Consider the following 14,571-nt stretch of genomic DNA (forward strand, 5'->3'; position numbering starts at 1 on the left):
GGCCCCCAGCACACACACACACACACACACACACACACACACACACACACACACACACACTGGCACCTTCTTGGCCTCTAGAAATTAACCACCCAAACCCCCAGACTTTTTGTGTCCTATTCTGATGCAAGGCCTGAGTTGTAAGCACCTACACATGTTTAACTGACCAAGGCGAGACCCCACAAGGGTATCCAAAGGTCTAGGAGCACCACCCCTCCCTACAAGGAGCTGTCAACCCCCTACCCTTGAGCTGCCTACGGAGCCACACACAGGGACACGCACAGGCAGGGGCCAGGTCCTAAGGCAGCAGCTTCCGCGAGTGGAAGGGACACTGGCAAACACAGCAGCCCTGCATGCCCCAGCCCTGCCATTTATTGGCAAGTCACTTAACCTTTCTGACCCTCAGTTTCCTCATGATAAAATGGGGACAGTGCCTCATCTAGACGTTGTAAGAAACAACATAGCTATAGAATCCTTTCTAAAATGTCAAGTGCTAGCAAATGGTAGTTGCTTTATACCTGCCAAGAGCTGGCAATGAAATGACTGCTTCTGATGGACCCAGGTGCCCTTGAGGGAAGCCTAAGCTAAAAGGAGCCTGCTGTCAGATGAGGTCTCATCCAGAACAGTGGTCATAACTTGACATGTGTGTGACGTGCCATCATAAGCATGATTTAACCTTCCAATAGCCCTATAGCATAGGTATTCTTTCCATTTTAGAGATGAGAAAACGGAGCCCTAGAGAGCTAAAGCAACTTGCTGACGGTCACAAAGCTAATGGGTGGCAAATCAAGGCTTTCTTGCCTCCCTAGCCTCTATACTTTCCATCACACCACTTGTATCGGTTAGGAAGCCTTTGGTTGGTTTTAGCAATAGCATATTTATTATCATATATAACAAGAAGTCTTGAGTGGGGCAGCTCCAGGATTGGTTAACTCAGTGGTTCCCGTCTTTCTGCTCTGCGATCCTCAGCCTGTCAGCTGTTCCTCCCATGATTTCAAGATGGCTGCAGCTCCAGGCATCACGCCAGACAAGACAGAGTTCAGGATGAGAGAAGCAGTCTCTTCCTATGGGCCTCTCTTGGGAGTAAAAGAAACCTTTCCCAGAAATCCCCTGAACAGGTTTATGCCCATTTCCCATCGGCCACAGTGGGGCAATATGCCTCTAGCGAAGCTAGTCACTGAAAGGAGAAGGGAATTATCATGGCCGACTTACTCTAAGCCTGATAAATCCTCTGGTGAAGGTGACGGAGACAGCTTTCTCTGAAGGGTGGAGGAGCATGGGTGACCCAAGCAAGAGTGAGACTCTGTTTGCAAGGAATAGGAAGGAATGATAGCAGAGGGGTAGGTGGACGGCCATGCCCGCCCCAGCCGTGCTGCTCCAGCCCCACCAGATTCTCCCATTTGTAGGTGGTAGTCATTACAGTTGTTACTCAGCTGACTTGGAAAGCAGACAGACCCACATTCCAATTCCAGCTGCGCCATGGGACAGATACCCTAATCTGAAGACTCTGTGACTCCGTCCCCACCACTACCACTCCCCCCTCAGGAATTTGCATTTTGCCAAAGGAAAAAAACTACCAGAAAATTTAGAGAAAGGCAAGATACATACAAAGATAAAATGCAAACATATCAATTCAAGCTCATTTCTTAAGTCCAGATCTCTCAGTCTGAGCCTGGTTTCAGGCTGGCTTGGCTGCGCTCAGTTCATGAGCTACAAAACCTCTTGCCTACCGCTTGTCTCCCCTGTGAATACCAGACCTAGCTACATGGCCTCCGAGTGCAAAGTTGGGCTGGATTTTAGACCACTTTAAAGGTCTTTAACTGAGGAAGAGGCTTGAACTAGAGCCGCGTGTTAGGACGGTAACTCTTGTAGATGCATGGAGGATTGATTGCAGGAAGGGGAAGGGGGATCAAGGACTTGGGGCAGAGAGGCCTCCTAGGACCTGTGGGCATCTAGACAGAGAAGAGGAAGGTGTGTGCTCGGTCAGCAGCAGTGAGGATGAAGGGAGGAGCAGGGGCACGTTTAGGGAAGCAGAGGAGCTCCACGTCCAGGAATGGTGGACGCGGGAACTCAAGCCCGCTCTCCTTCGTGCTGGGACACTAGGAAATATGAATAAAATATGTTTCAATACTTGCTTCAAGGTATCAGAGAGCTGGCAGGAAAGTAAAGAGTTAGTGGGCCAGGATCCAAGGGAGAATGGAGGCCCAGGAGGTGAGCCTGGTATTTGGAACAGCTCTTCCCCTCGGGGGCATTTGCTGAATCTGGAGGCAGTGACTGAGAAACTGAGCAGTACTAGAAAGACATTAATTGGAGGCCAGGGCCTGCTAGGGTGTGCGGTTCTGTCTGGTGAACCCTCCTCCCAATCCCCTTCACCCCCCACCCCTGCCTACTTTGAGTTGAGACCATGAAGGGTAGAACTCTAAGATTAAAAGTGGACCACAAAGGGCTTGCTTCCCTGGTGGCGCAGTGGTTGAGAGTCCGCCTGCCGATGCAGGGGACACGGGTTCGTGCCCCGGTCTGGGAAGATCCCACGTGCCGCGGAGCGTCTGAGCCCGTGAGCCGTGGCCGCTGAGCCTGCGCGTCCGGAGCCTGTGCTCCGGCAACGGGAGAGGCCGCAACAGTGAGAGGCCCGCGTACCGCAAAAAAAAGATTAAAAAAAAGAAGTAACCAGGTAAAAGACTGGATTGTGTTTTTTGTTTATTTTGCAAATGGTGCAGCAGCTCAGCCTCAAATCATCTCAGTCCTGGAAATTAGATTGAGGTGACCTCAGGTTGCTAGTGCCCCAGATTGCAGGTCCCTGTCAGAAGCAAACATGAATTCTCTCTTTAGGAAGATTGCATCACCTGAGACCTCAAATTAGTTCCACAAACAATTTTTCAAATAATGTGTCTGGCATACAGTAAAAAATAATGGTGACAATGTGAACAAAAGCCAGCAGAAAAAAAAGACAAAAGAAACAGGTCCACAAGAGTTCCAAACATAGGTTTTATCAAATATGGACTTTAAAATAATTATTCTTAACAATTGAAATTTGAAATTTTAAGAGTATTGGAAGCTATCAAATGGAAAATCTAGAAATAAAACCTATTAATAACTGAAGGGCTTCCCTGGTGGCGCAGTGGTTGAGAATCTGCCTGCTAATGCAGGGGACACGGGTTCGAGCCCTGGTGTGGGAGGATCCCACATGCCGCGGAGCAACTAGGCCCGTGAGCCACAGCTACTGAGCCTGCGCGTCTGGAGCCTGTGCTCCACAACAAGAGAGGCCGCGATAATGAGAGGCCCGCGCACCGTGATGAAGAGTGGCCCCCGCTTGCCACAACTAGAGAAAGCCCTCGCACAGAAACGAAGACCCAACACAGCAAAAATAAATAAAATAAATTAATAAACTCCTACTCCCAACATCTAAAAAAAAAAAGGCATACAAGAGCACAAACTATACCTAATAAAACACAGGTGTTGGAGGAACAACAGAGCAGAACAGAATTAAACCAGAGCCCCTAACTCCTCATAAATTAAAAAAAAACTATTAATAACTGAAATTAAGAACTCACTAGATGGGTTTAACAACAAATTAGTCACAGCTAAAGAGATAAATAGTGAACTGGAAGATAGGTCAGAAGATAATATCTTCTGATATTATAAAGACAAATGAATGGAAAATAAAAGAGCAAATAAGAGATATAGAGCAGTGATTTTCAAACTTTACTGTGCATACAAATCACTTGGGGATCATGTTAAAATTCAGATTCTGATTTAGTAGATCTAGGGTGGAACCTGAGATTTTGCATTTCTAACATGCTCCCAGGTGACACTGCTGCTGATCCATGGACCACATTCTGAATATCAAGGACATAGAAGATGTGAGAAGATATCCCAAAGAAGAGGAGAAAGAGAATGGAGCAGAAGATAAAATGTCTGAAAACTTTTCAAAGCTGTGAAAGACATCAAGCCCAAATGCACGAAGCTCTACAACCCTCACAGGCAATAACTTAAAGAAATCCACACCTAGGCTTGTCATAATAGAGCTGCTAAAAAGCAAACACAAAGAGAAAAATCTTAAAAGCAACCGGAGGATAAAAAGACCACTTACCTTCAAAGGAGCAAAAATTAGATTGTCAACTAACTTATCAGAAACAATGGAAGCCAGAAAACAATACAATGGTATATTTAAAGTATGTATGAAAAAATAGTTATCAATCTGTGATTTTTATACCTAGCAAAAATATTTTTCAAGATTAAGATGAAATAAAGACATTTTCGGGCCAAAAAAAAAAAAAAAAACTGAGAGAGTTTATCATCAACCTACCTGCCCTGGAAGAAATACTAAAGGGTATTCTTTCACTAGAAGGAAAATGATCCCAGGTGGAAACTCAGTGATGTAGGAAGGAAAGAAGAGCAATTAACAGTGAATATATGGGTAACTCGAAATCAATATTGATTGCGTAAAATGGTGATCATGTCATCGTCTTGAAGGGGGATCTAAAATATACACAGAATTAAAATATACAACAATGGCATGTAAATTGAGAGAGGGTAAATGCAAGTTCTAAGTCCCTGCATTGTCTGAGAAGAAAAGTGCCAATTAATAATGTTAGACGTTGGTAAGGCAAAGATTCACATTGTAATCTAAAAGTAATTAAAGACTGTATTATAGCAAAATTAACAGAGAGGGGGAAATAGAGTATTTTTAATACTCAATCCAAAAGAAGGCACAAAGGAGAAAACAATAGGTGGGACAAATAGAAAGTATTTAGTAAGATGGGATATTTAAACCCAAATATATCAGTAATAGCATTAAAGATAAATTGACTAAATTCTCCAATTAAAAGATAAAGATTGCCAGATTGGCTAGCAATGAAACAAAACCCAGATATGTGCCGTTTATAGGAGACACCTAAAACATAATGGTGTAGAAAAGTTAAGCATGAAAAGATGGAAAAACATAGACATACCGTGCAAAAGTAAGAGAAAACCGGAATATTAATATCAGACATAGTATGCTTTAAGGCAAAAACTCATGCTTAGAAGGATACTTTGTTATGGTAAAAGACTTAATTTACTAGGCAAATAAAGCAGTTCTAAATTTTTATGAACTTAATAACCTTGAAATACATAAAACAAAAACCAACAGCACTACATGTAGTGTTGGGATAAATAGATAAATCTATAATGGTAGTGGGAGATTTCAACATATTTCTCTCAATAACTGATAAAAAAAAAAAAAAGTATGCAACGACAGAGAAGATTTGAACACTGCAAATTGCCCCAGTGGCCATCCATAGACCCCCTTGCACCCCGAAACTGCAGAGACCCCTAGCAGAGGTAAATGCCAAGGCTATAGCAGTGAGGAAGGACAGAGTTAAGGATGATTGCGAGCTTCTGGGTTCAGGTCCCTGGATGGATGATGATGCTGTTTTTAATTATTTTATTTAACCTAGCATTGTTGACCACTTATTAGATTTAAAAAATTGAAGTAGGTGCTAAAAGCTGAGAGTCAGGGGAGGGAATGCAAAAATACTAGTTGTTACAATCTATTGAGTGTCTTCTGTGTGTTAGGCACCATGCCAGGTGCTTTATTTTAATTAGCACTAATTCTCACTACAGACCTTCAATGTGGTTGTTATGTCCCTATAGATGGGGAAACTGAGTCTCAGAAAGGTAAAATAAGTTGAATAGGATATACCATCACAATCTTCAAAGGAGCATAAAAGCTCCCAGGAGGGAAGACAAGTCACAACAATACAAGGGAAAGACGAAGGAGACTGTGGGCTGCAAACAGGATGCATCCAGTCTCCCAGGCAGAGCCCTGGGGTCCCAGCCGGGCCAGGCAGGCTCAGACATGGGAGCGAGGGGAGGTCAGAATCCATACAGATTGCATCCACTTAGGATGGATTTCTCAGCCAATTCTCAAGTAGACTTTCCCTCCTGAAAAGAGAAAGGGCCTAGCCAGCCCCCCAAGGGCAGTGCCCTGAGCACATGGCAGGAAACACAGTCACCCACTGGCTGACCACTGACCCTTGACCCTCGGGAGGAGGCCTGCTCTGTGAGTCTCTAGAGTCCCCAGCCTCAAGGAGCTCACAGGGCAAAAAGCAAATTGACCTGTATATTTGTTTGGCCTAAGTACAAGCTTCGTTAGTAGAGCGTTGGGGTGGGGATCAGATTAGGGTCATTGGGATCAAGATGAATTCCTTATGGGTTCTGTTGCTTTCTTGTGTTTCTTAAGTCCTTGGTTCTGGCCAAACAGTTCTGAAACTGGCCACTCCCAGTGCTTCCATCTCAGAGACTTTGTTACAAACCCCTAATAATCACCACCTGTTTGCCATGCTAGACCCTCCTCCTTTAAACCACAGCTCAGAGATGCCTCCTTCAGGAAGCTCTCCCAGATTGATCTGCCTCACTCTCCCCACCCTGTCATTCTTTCCCAAAGGCTTTGCTCCTCCTTTCTCTAAACTGACCCGACCTTCCCCTGCTCAGTTCCAGGTCCCCCCGCTGGCATCAAAGCTGTCCCTTCATCCGCTAGCAGTGTGGTTGTGTCATGGCTCCCCCCAACCAAGCCCAACGGGGTGATCCGCAAGTACACCATCTTCTGCTTCAGCCCCGGGTCTGGCCAGCCGGTAAGTGGGCCCAGGGCCAAATGATGAGCAGGACAGGAGAAAGAAAAAGTACCTATAGATCAGCTGGCTTCTGAGCCAAAGCTCGGGGCTGCTTCTATCTGTGCTTCCTCTTGGATTCATGGATAAGTGCGGGCACTCGTCACCCAAGGGTGGCTGAAGCCTTACCCCAGTCCATCTTGGGTCAGTCCTCTGTTCCAGAGGCTGCAAGATTATCACAAGCCCTGGAAGCTCCTTTGAGTCAGGGGTCACGTTCAAGCAGGTGGGAGGACAGGGCCTCAGCTTTTCTGGTCTGGCTGTCCAAGGAAGCTCCTAGCAGATCCCAGAGCTCTGGACTGGGGACTCGCTGGCCCACAGCCTTTGGAAATGAATCAGCTTTTCAGTATGATCAGTCCTGGCTTGGAGGGCTGCTGGAGCTCTACCCTGAGTGGCCCCCTCAGCGTGGCGCCAGTTGAAGAGAGAGGAGAAGCTGGGGGACAGGTGGGGGAAGGCAAGGGCATCTCTCTCTGGGCCAGGGTCTGGGCCTAGCCTAGGGGAGACGACTGAGAGATAGCTCTATCTGCCCAAACCTGGGAGCAAAGTGGGCAGCCCCCAGGCTGGGGCACAGTGCGGGGGGCTAACCCCTGCCCTCTATTGAGGGCTGCTAAGAGGGAGGGGAGGATGAGGGGGGGTGCTGTGGGATATGCACCCCTATCCCATAATAGGCATCCTTCCCTCTGCCTCTTTCCTTATCTCCAGCCACTCAACCAGAGTTCTGCTGGGTGACTGCTCTGGAGCGTACCTCTTATAGTTACAAGAGCAGGTGCAAAGACACCTGCCCTTGGGGCGCTCTCAGTCTAGTGAGAAAAGCAGAGGGGTGCTCCCTGGGGTGGGGGGGCGTGAGTACTATCAAGGGATGTGCTCAGGACCAGGGAGAGCAGGGAGCAGAAGGAGGCCAGCTTCTCCCTCCATCAGCAACTTGTGATGTGACAGCAGCCCCAGCACCTGCAGATGAGCTTCCGGCAGCCCGGAAAGCTGCCCTGAAATTGCTCGGTAATTGTGTCATCATCTCATCCTCTGTTCTCTGCTTTCCTGTGGCCTTTCTGAATTACCCTCTGAGCCGTAGGTGGCCCCGCGCCTCACCAGTGAGGCCAGAGTTCTATTACCAGAGGGGAAGCCCAGAAATGTCTTTGCAATGACTCCGTCCCCTCCTCTCCATCCTCAACAGCCACTACGTCACATGCAGAAAAGTACATATATGATGACTATACAACTCCATGAATTTTCACACATCCAAGTATGCAGAAGGGGGCATTCCCAGAGCAGGGAACAGGACAGCACCCCAGAAGGTCACCACCCTCCCCCTGCAGAGGGTGCACCTACCCTCCATCCTGACTTCAGATCAGCATTGCCTCTTTTTGTACTTTATATTACACACACACACACACACACACACACACACACACACACACACACACAAGTTGCCTAGCTTCTTGGACCCAACATTATTCTGAGTTTGTGAATTTCATCCATATTGTTGTGTGCGGTTAGAGATCACTCACTGTCACTTCTGTATAGTTTTCAATTACGTGTGTGTATCACAATTGATTTATCCATTGTGTTATCCGTTGATAGGCATTTGGGTAGTTTTCCATTTGGAGCTATGACAGATGGTGCTGCTGTGAAAATTCTTGTCCGTGTCTCTTGGTGCTCTTGTGTATGCGTTCCTGTTGGGCCTATGAGAGGAACTGCTGGATCACGGGGTCTGCAGGTGTTAGGCTGAGAACACCCTGCCGTTGTTGGGAGGTTGTACCAATTTTCCAATCAACATTTTTTAGCCACGTCTTCTGCCCCTTTTGCCCCCCTCCTCCTGCCCCTCCCCCACACACACGTCCTAGGCTCTTGTTACACTCGGCTTGTCACCGTCTGGACAGCCGCTCTGCCTTTCACCCCCCAGCCCTCTGCCCCTACTGATCCTACCGCCCATGGCGTGTTCTTCATCCTCTAGCACACACTGAATGCATTCGCTGGCAGTTAGCTGCTCACTCACCTGTCTCCTGCACTGGTCTGAGGGGCCCTGTGAGGACGAGGGCAGCATCTATCTATTCATCTTTGGGTCCCCAGCTGCGGGACATGGTGCCTGGAACATCTTCGTCACAGAATACGTGTTTGATGAATGAATTACTAGCAGCCTGGCGATTGTAAAGCCTTAGACGTTGGGCAAGTTTCCCTTCATAAATTGATGAGAGGGTGAGAACTCATTCTCCAGCTTGGGTTTGTATGGTCATTACTTCCTCTGATAATGAAGTCTTTCAAAGGGATTGGTATCTGGGAACGTAGCCTCCTCATTAACTCAGGCTCCAGGATGCCCAGTCAACTGGCTGGGGACACATCTCCCAGGCTCCGGAGCAGAGTGCCTGGTCCCCATGCCCTCCTCCTGCTGCTGGAGACCTGGGGACCCTCCCTCCTTCCTCTTCATGCCCCGAGCATGGGGGAACCTCCTCTCTCCTGGGGAGATTTCCCATCAGACATTGTCACGTGGTGGGGTGGGGCAGGTGTGCTAGTGTGATGAGAACTGCAGTTCAGCCATGTTGCAAGGCAGGGACTGGGCTGAACGAGGGACCAGGGGACCTGACCACCACGTGTGATTGTGTAATATGATTGCTTTGCAGAAATATATTCCAGATTCCAAACAACTGCATCACAAATTCATTTATGAAAGAGCTCCAGGAGTGAGGGCACACTCGTGGACGTGTGATGGTGCAAGACTGTGGGAGTGAGTGTGGGGTGAGAGGCAAATGCACGTGAGTCTGTGTGTGTACATACTGGAGTGTATGAACTTGTGTGTGCGGAATCCTCGGAATAGATGCGGGAAACTACATATGGTACAGGATCCCAGGAATTACATACACCCTAGGGCTGGCCAGAGCTGCATTGAGTCCTGTTAGAAATTTTACCAAACAATATAATACACTTGTTGTTTTTCTCTGATTATCAAAATAATACAATTTTATTGTAGAAAATTCTGTAAATATATAAAATATAGAGAGGAAAGTAAAAATTACTTGTACTCTCATTCCCTAAAGATAAACATTGGCAACGTTTTGGTGTATAATCTTCCAGTCTTTGATCTGTACATATACCATGGTTTTGTTTACAAAATTAAAATTTTACACAATGTGATATAATCTGCATTTTTCATGTAACATATGAAGGCACTTTCCCACACCATTGAATATTCTTTTTTATTGAAATATTCTTGACATCAAATATTCTTTTTTTTTTTTTGGCTGCACCACATTGCTTGTGGGATTTTAGTTCCCCGACCAGGGATTGAACCCGGCCCTTGGCAGTGAGAATGCAGATCCTAACCACTTTACCACCAGGGAATTCCCATGACATCAAGTATTCTTTTAAAATATTATCTGTATGTACATAATCTATTTAACCAGTCCCCCAATTATTCTATATTTAATCTGTTTTTAATTTTTCACCCTTATAATGTTTCACTGAGAGTTCTTCATAAAAGTTTTTATGTACACGTTTTTTTTTTTTCTTAGGTTAAATTTCTATAGGAATTCCTGGGTCACAAAGAGTATGAATATTCTTAAGGTTTGCATACACGTTTGCAAATTACTCTTCAGAAATTTTGCACCAATTTATACTTCTTATACAGCATTATAAGTAGTATATATTTCTTCCTTGTGCCCATACTAATCCAAGGTATTATATATTTTTCTTTTTTTGACAGTTGGGATTTTTTTAAAAAGAGGTTTTGTTTTAAGTTATATTTCTTGGATTACTAGTTAGGTTGATTAATGCTATGTGTTTTCTGGCTGTTGTTTTCATCTTTGGGTAATTGTCAATTCATGTCCTTTGTCCATTTTTTATTTGGCTGTATCGTGGTTTTCTTCTTATTGATTTGTAAGTGTTCTTTACATATTAAGGATAACAACCTTTTTTTTTTTTTTTTTTTTTGCCACATGCGGGCCTCTCCCTGCTGTGGCCTCTCCCGTTGCAGAGCACAGGCTCCGGACACACAGGCTCAGCGGCCATGGCTCACGGGCCCAGCCGCTCTGCGGCATGTGGGATCCTCCCGGACCGGGGCACGAACCCGCGTCCCCTGCATTGGCAGGCGGACTCTCAACCACTGCGCCACCAGGGAAGCCCAGGATAACAACCATTTTTGATCATATATGTTGCAAGTATTTGCTTGCCTTTGATTCTAGTTTTTATTATACCATAGGTTTTCTTTTTGTATAATTTAAATTTATAAATCATTTTCATTTTTGATTTTTGCCTTTATTTTTGTTATTAGGACAGATAAATATTAACCTATAGTTTCTTCTTTCATAGTTTTACCTTTTTTTAACCTTTGATTCACTGGGACTTTATTTGGGAGTAGAGTTGTGTATTTCTGAAAGTGATTTCAGGGCATTCTTGGGGAATCCAGGTTAAAAGAAGGCACCCAGGATCTGGGTAATATGCTAATGCCTTCAGGGGGAAGCCAAAGCATTCCTCCCCTGTGTAGACACAAACGTACATTCAGGTACACACTGACACACACAAGCAAGTACACTCAACTTTTCTCTACACATGCACACACACACACACCTCCACCCTCACAGAAAGATGTGCCAGGAGAAGACCATTTCCCCTTTTACAAAAGACTTGCACACCCCTTGCCTCATATGTGCCTCACTGTAACCACACAGGGTAGGCCGAGCTGTATTGCTTTCTCAGTGTGCAGGAGAGAAAACTGAGGCCCCAGAAACCATGGGAGACACTGTGGATCATATAGCAAGTGAGGCAAGCAGGTATCAAAGCCACTGCCCTGCCCTGCCTTGTGCTCAGATATGACCTGCAGATACCCGCACGGTCCCCCAGTGCTGCAGCCTGAGAGGACTTCCCAACTACTAGGGCTCAGGGTGGCTTTCAGGGACCTCCTGGATTCAAGGCCAGATCTCCACAGGGGAGGCAGGAGGAGGAGTTTGCCAGGGAGCGCTGTGTGTGTTGTGGGGATGCCTGTACCTTCTCCCGAGCATCTCCCTGCAGACAGTCTGGGGCCAAAAAGGATGTTTTCTCCTATTATAAGTCACTGGGCCCCTCAGCCCTCCCATGGCGGACAGAGAATGTCCTTCTGTGACCCCATATCTGTCTGGAGGTCTGTCCCTCAGCACGTGCGTGAGTGTGTCTACATGTCCGTGTGCGTGTGAGCGTGTGCATGTAGGCGTGTGTGTGCAGGATCCCGTGACTGCACAGATAACTACTTTTGAGCTCCCTCTGGCCTTGGGGGCCCCCCATCTGTTCCGGGGCTGCTCCCGCTCCCTAGACTTCCTCCCTGATGTCAAAGAGGCCCTGGTGCTGTCCTGCTTTCCCTTCCCCACAGCTGACCAAAACATAAAATAAAATGAAAGTCAGCCCCATCCCGCCTGCATCAGGGAAGGGGCTGACAGGAGGTCTGCAAACTAGCGCTTATCAAAAGCTCCTTCTCAAATTCATTTCAATATCTTGAGCCTCTGGTTTCCAAGGCAACGTAATCTTTTCATCAAAGCAACTGGTAAAACCACTGGGATCCGATATTGTTTTGTTGGCAACTTGTCAAAACTGTCATTTGGTTAAAAAACTTTTATAGATTTATATAACCTACAAATATATATATGGTGATCTATACCACTAATCATCATTAATAAAGTGCTGCCCCCTGAAGGTTTCTTAGTTCCCTCTCCCACCCCTTCCTCCCCCAGAGGTGTGGGGGGCGGGAGGAATGAAGGAGCAGTAATTAGACAGTAGGGCTGGGAGGTGACTCTGAGTGGGGACAGGCTGGGGGAGCCTGTCTACAGCCCTAATAAGGCAAATGTAGTAATTTAGCTCCTTCCCAGAGACTCCCTTTACTCAGGGTTTTCCTGAGACCCTCCCTCCCCGCTTCTCCCTTCTCCATCTCTCACTCAGAACACTCACATTTCCTGGCCTGGAGCCACAGTGGCCAGCGCCTAGATCAGTCCAAGAGGTAAACTGAGGCTGACCCAGCAACACACCGGAGCAGGTCCGTCAGCTCCCAGGGCCGAGCCCCGTGCCAAGTCCAGGGCAAACTCTGTTCAGTGTGGCTCCAAAACCAGAAAGGGCAGACCAGGCAGGATCCTGCGTGCCCAGCCCCCAACCCAGCCATCACCTCCTCCGAGCCCAGGGCCCCCAGCAAGGCCGGAGGCGGAGGTGGAGGCCCGGGGGCCTTGGGTCTTAGCACGTGTTCGCCTCTGCCCGCTGCCCCGCAGGCTCCCAGCGAGTATGAGGCGAGTCCAGAGCAGCTGTTCTACCGGATCGCCCACCTACACCGAGGACAGCAGTACCTGCTGTGGGTGGCGGCTGTCACCTCCGCCGGCCGCGGCAACGGCAGCGAGAAGGTGACCGTCGAGCCTGCTGGCAAGGGTGAGCAGCCTGACACTGCGCCCCCGCCTAGAATTCCGCTTCTCCTCCGGGAGGGGACGTCCTCCCTCCACCCTGTCGGTGACCTGGCTGTAAGGGGCTGGCCGCCCGCCCGCCTCCCTCCTGCACGCAGCAAGACCAGGCCTCTGCTGCCCCCTGACTCCCAGAAAGCCTCACAACGGGCTCCAGGGGCGCTGGGCGCGTAATGCACCCTGGTCCCCAACTCCCAACTCCAGCCCAGCTCAGCTCCTCCAAAGGGGACTGAGGTGGGGTACGCTCCTTCCACGGCGCAGAGAGCTGCCACGGCACCCTCCTTCCAAAGCCGGGACGCCTCAGGCAGGGGTGACCCCACCGATCGGTGGTTCGTTCAGCCAACAGACATTTACAGGGGGCGTGCCGAAGGAGACTGTGGGCTAGATGGGGTGCGCAGGGTGAATAAGACCATGTCTATTCTTGGGGGTGCCCCGCTGAACCCCTGGCCTGGGCATAAGTGTGGCATGGGGGCACGTGTACCCCCACTTTACAGGGAATGACAGTTCTGAGGCCTCAGCCCAAGATCGAGACAGAGGCCACCTCACGGAGCTGCCGGGCCGCCTGCCCTGCGCTAACCCTGGGGCATGGGACTTAGCCACACAGGCCCGAGACTTCCAGCCTGTACTCTGACCCTGGGCTTCCCTGGGCCCTCCCTCGTCCCACAGCCACCTGTTGCTGTAGCCCTGGGGCCCCAGGACCAGGGCTCAGGTGGTTGGTGCCTGCCTCAGCCCAGCCGCCCTCCAGGGGTGACCAGCTTCCTTTGGCTGAGACCCGAGAAGCGCCTGCCCTCCCTGGCCTCAGGCTCAGGGTCAGCGGGCATTGAACGGAGGGCCCGCAGCTGCCCTGCCAACGGGGGCTGTCAGCCCATTTTCCAGTGGACACTCTGAGGCCGGGGTGGCACGGTCTGCAAAGACAGCTGAGAGTGGTGGGCTAGCTCTTCTGGCTCCAAGTCAGGGCTCTTTCCACACGGCCTCAGGTGTCTAACCTCCCCGGGCCCCTCCTCCCAGAGGGGCTACCCACCCCTGCTTTTGGACTTGTCTCCTTCAGGAGGGAAGGAGCCCAGGGCCTCCGATGCTCCCAGGACAGCTGGCGCTGGCCCAGAGCGTGGTCTGAGAGCCTGGGTGTCTTGGCTGAAGGCTGGCCCCTTCCCCTGTGGAAATCAAATGGAACATGTTCCCAGAGGGCTTCATACTTCTTCGGACGTGGACATCATGCACTTCTGTCCTCACAGCAGCCCTGGGAGGTGGAGGGACAGGAGCCAGTCCCAGCCACAGGGCAGAACTGGGTCTAGAACGGGATCTCCAGAGCCCTTGGCGCCATCCCCGAGGCCCCCAACACTTCTCTCTGCCCGCGATGGAGGCTGTCTTCGTTGGGCCCCTCTGCCCAGTCCACGTCTTTCTGGCTCCCGGCGGTCCTCCACTGCTCCAGGCAGCCTTCTGTTCCTCGGCGGCCCCTCCAGACCTCACCTACTGTCCCAAGCCCATCGCCCCGGCGCTGCCCTCAGAGGAGAGGAACCTCCATTCCC

General features: G+C 49.0%; 1 protein-coding gene across 1 annotated transcript in view; it reads left to right on the top strand.

Moving 5' to 3' along the window:
- The window catches only part of DSCAML1 (DS cell adhesion molecule like 1), a 352,214-nt gene that overhangs the window by 321,762 nt on the left and 15,881 nt on the right, over positions 1-14,571 (top strand). Inside the window, exons 20-21 of the mRNA XM_007456333.1 lie at positions 6,475-6,614; positions 12,863-13,016. Of these exons, the coding sequence (XP_007456395.1) occupies positions 6,475-6,614; positions 12,863-13,016 (294 nt within the window). The remainder of the gene's footprint in view (positions 1-6,474; positions 6,615-12,862; positions 13,017-14,571) is intronic.

This window comes from Lipotes vexillifer, unplaced genomic scaffold, assembly GCF_000442215.2.
Source record: "Lipotes vexillifer unplaced genomic scaffold, Lipotes_vexillifer_v1.1 scaffold753, whole genome shotgun sequence".
Taxonomy (NCBI): domain Eukaryota; kingdom Metazoa; phylum Chordata; class Mammalia; order Artiodactyla; family Lipotidae; genus Lipotes; species Lipotes vexillifer.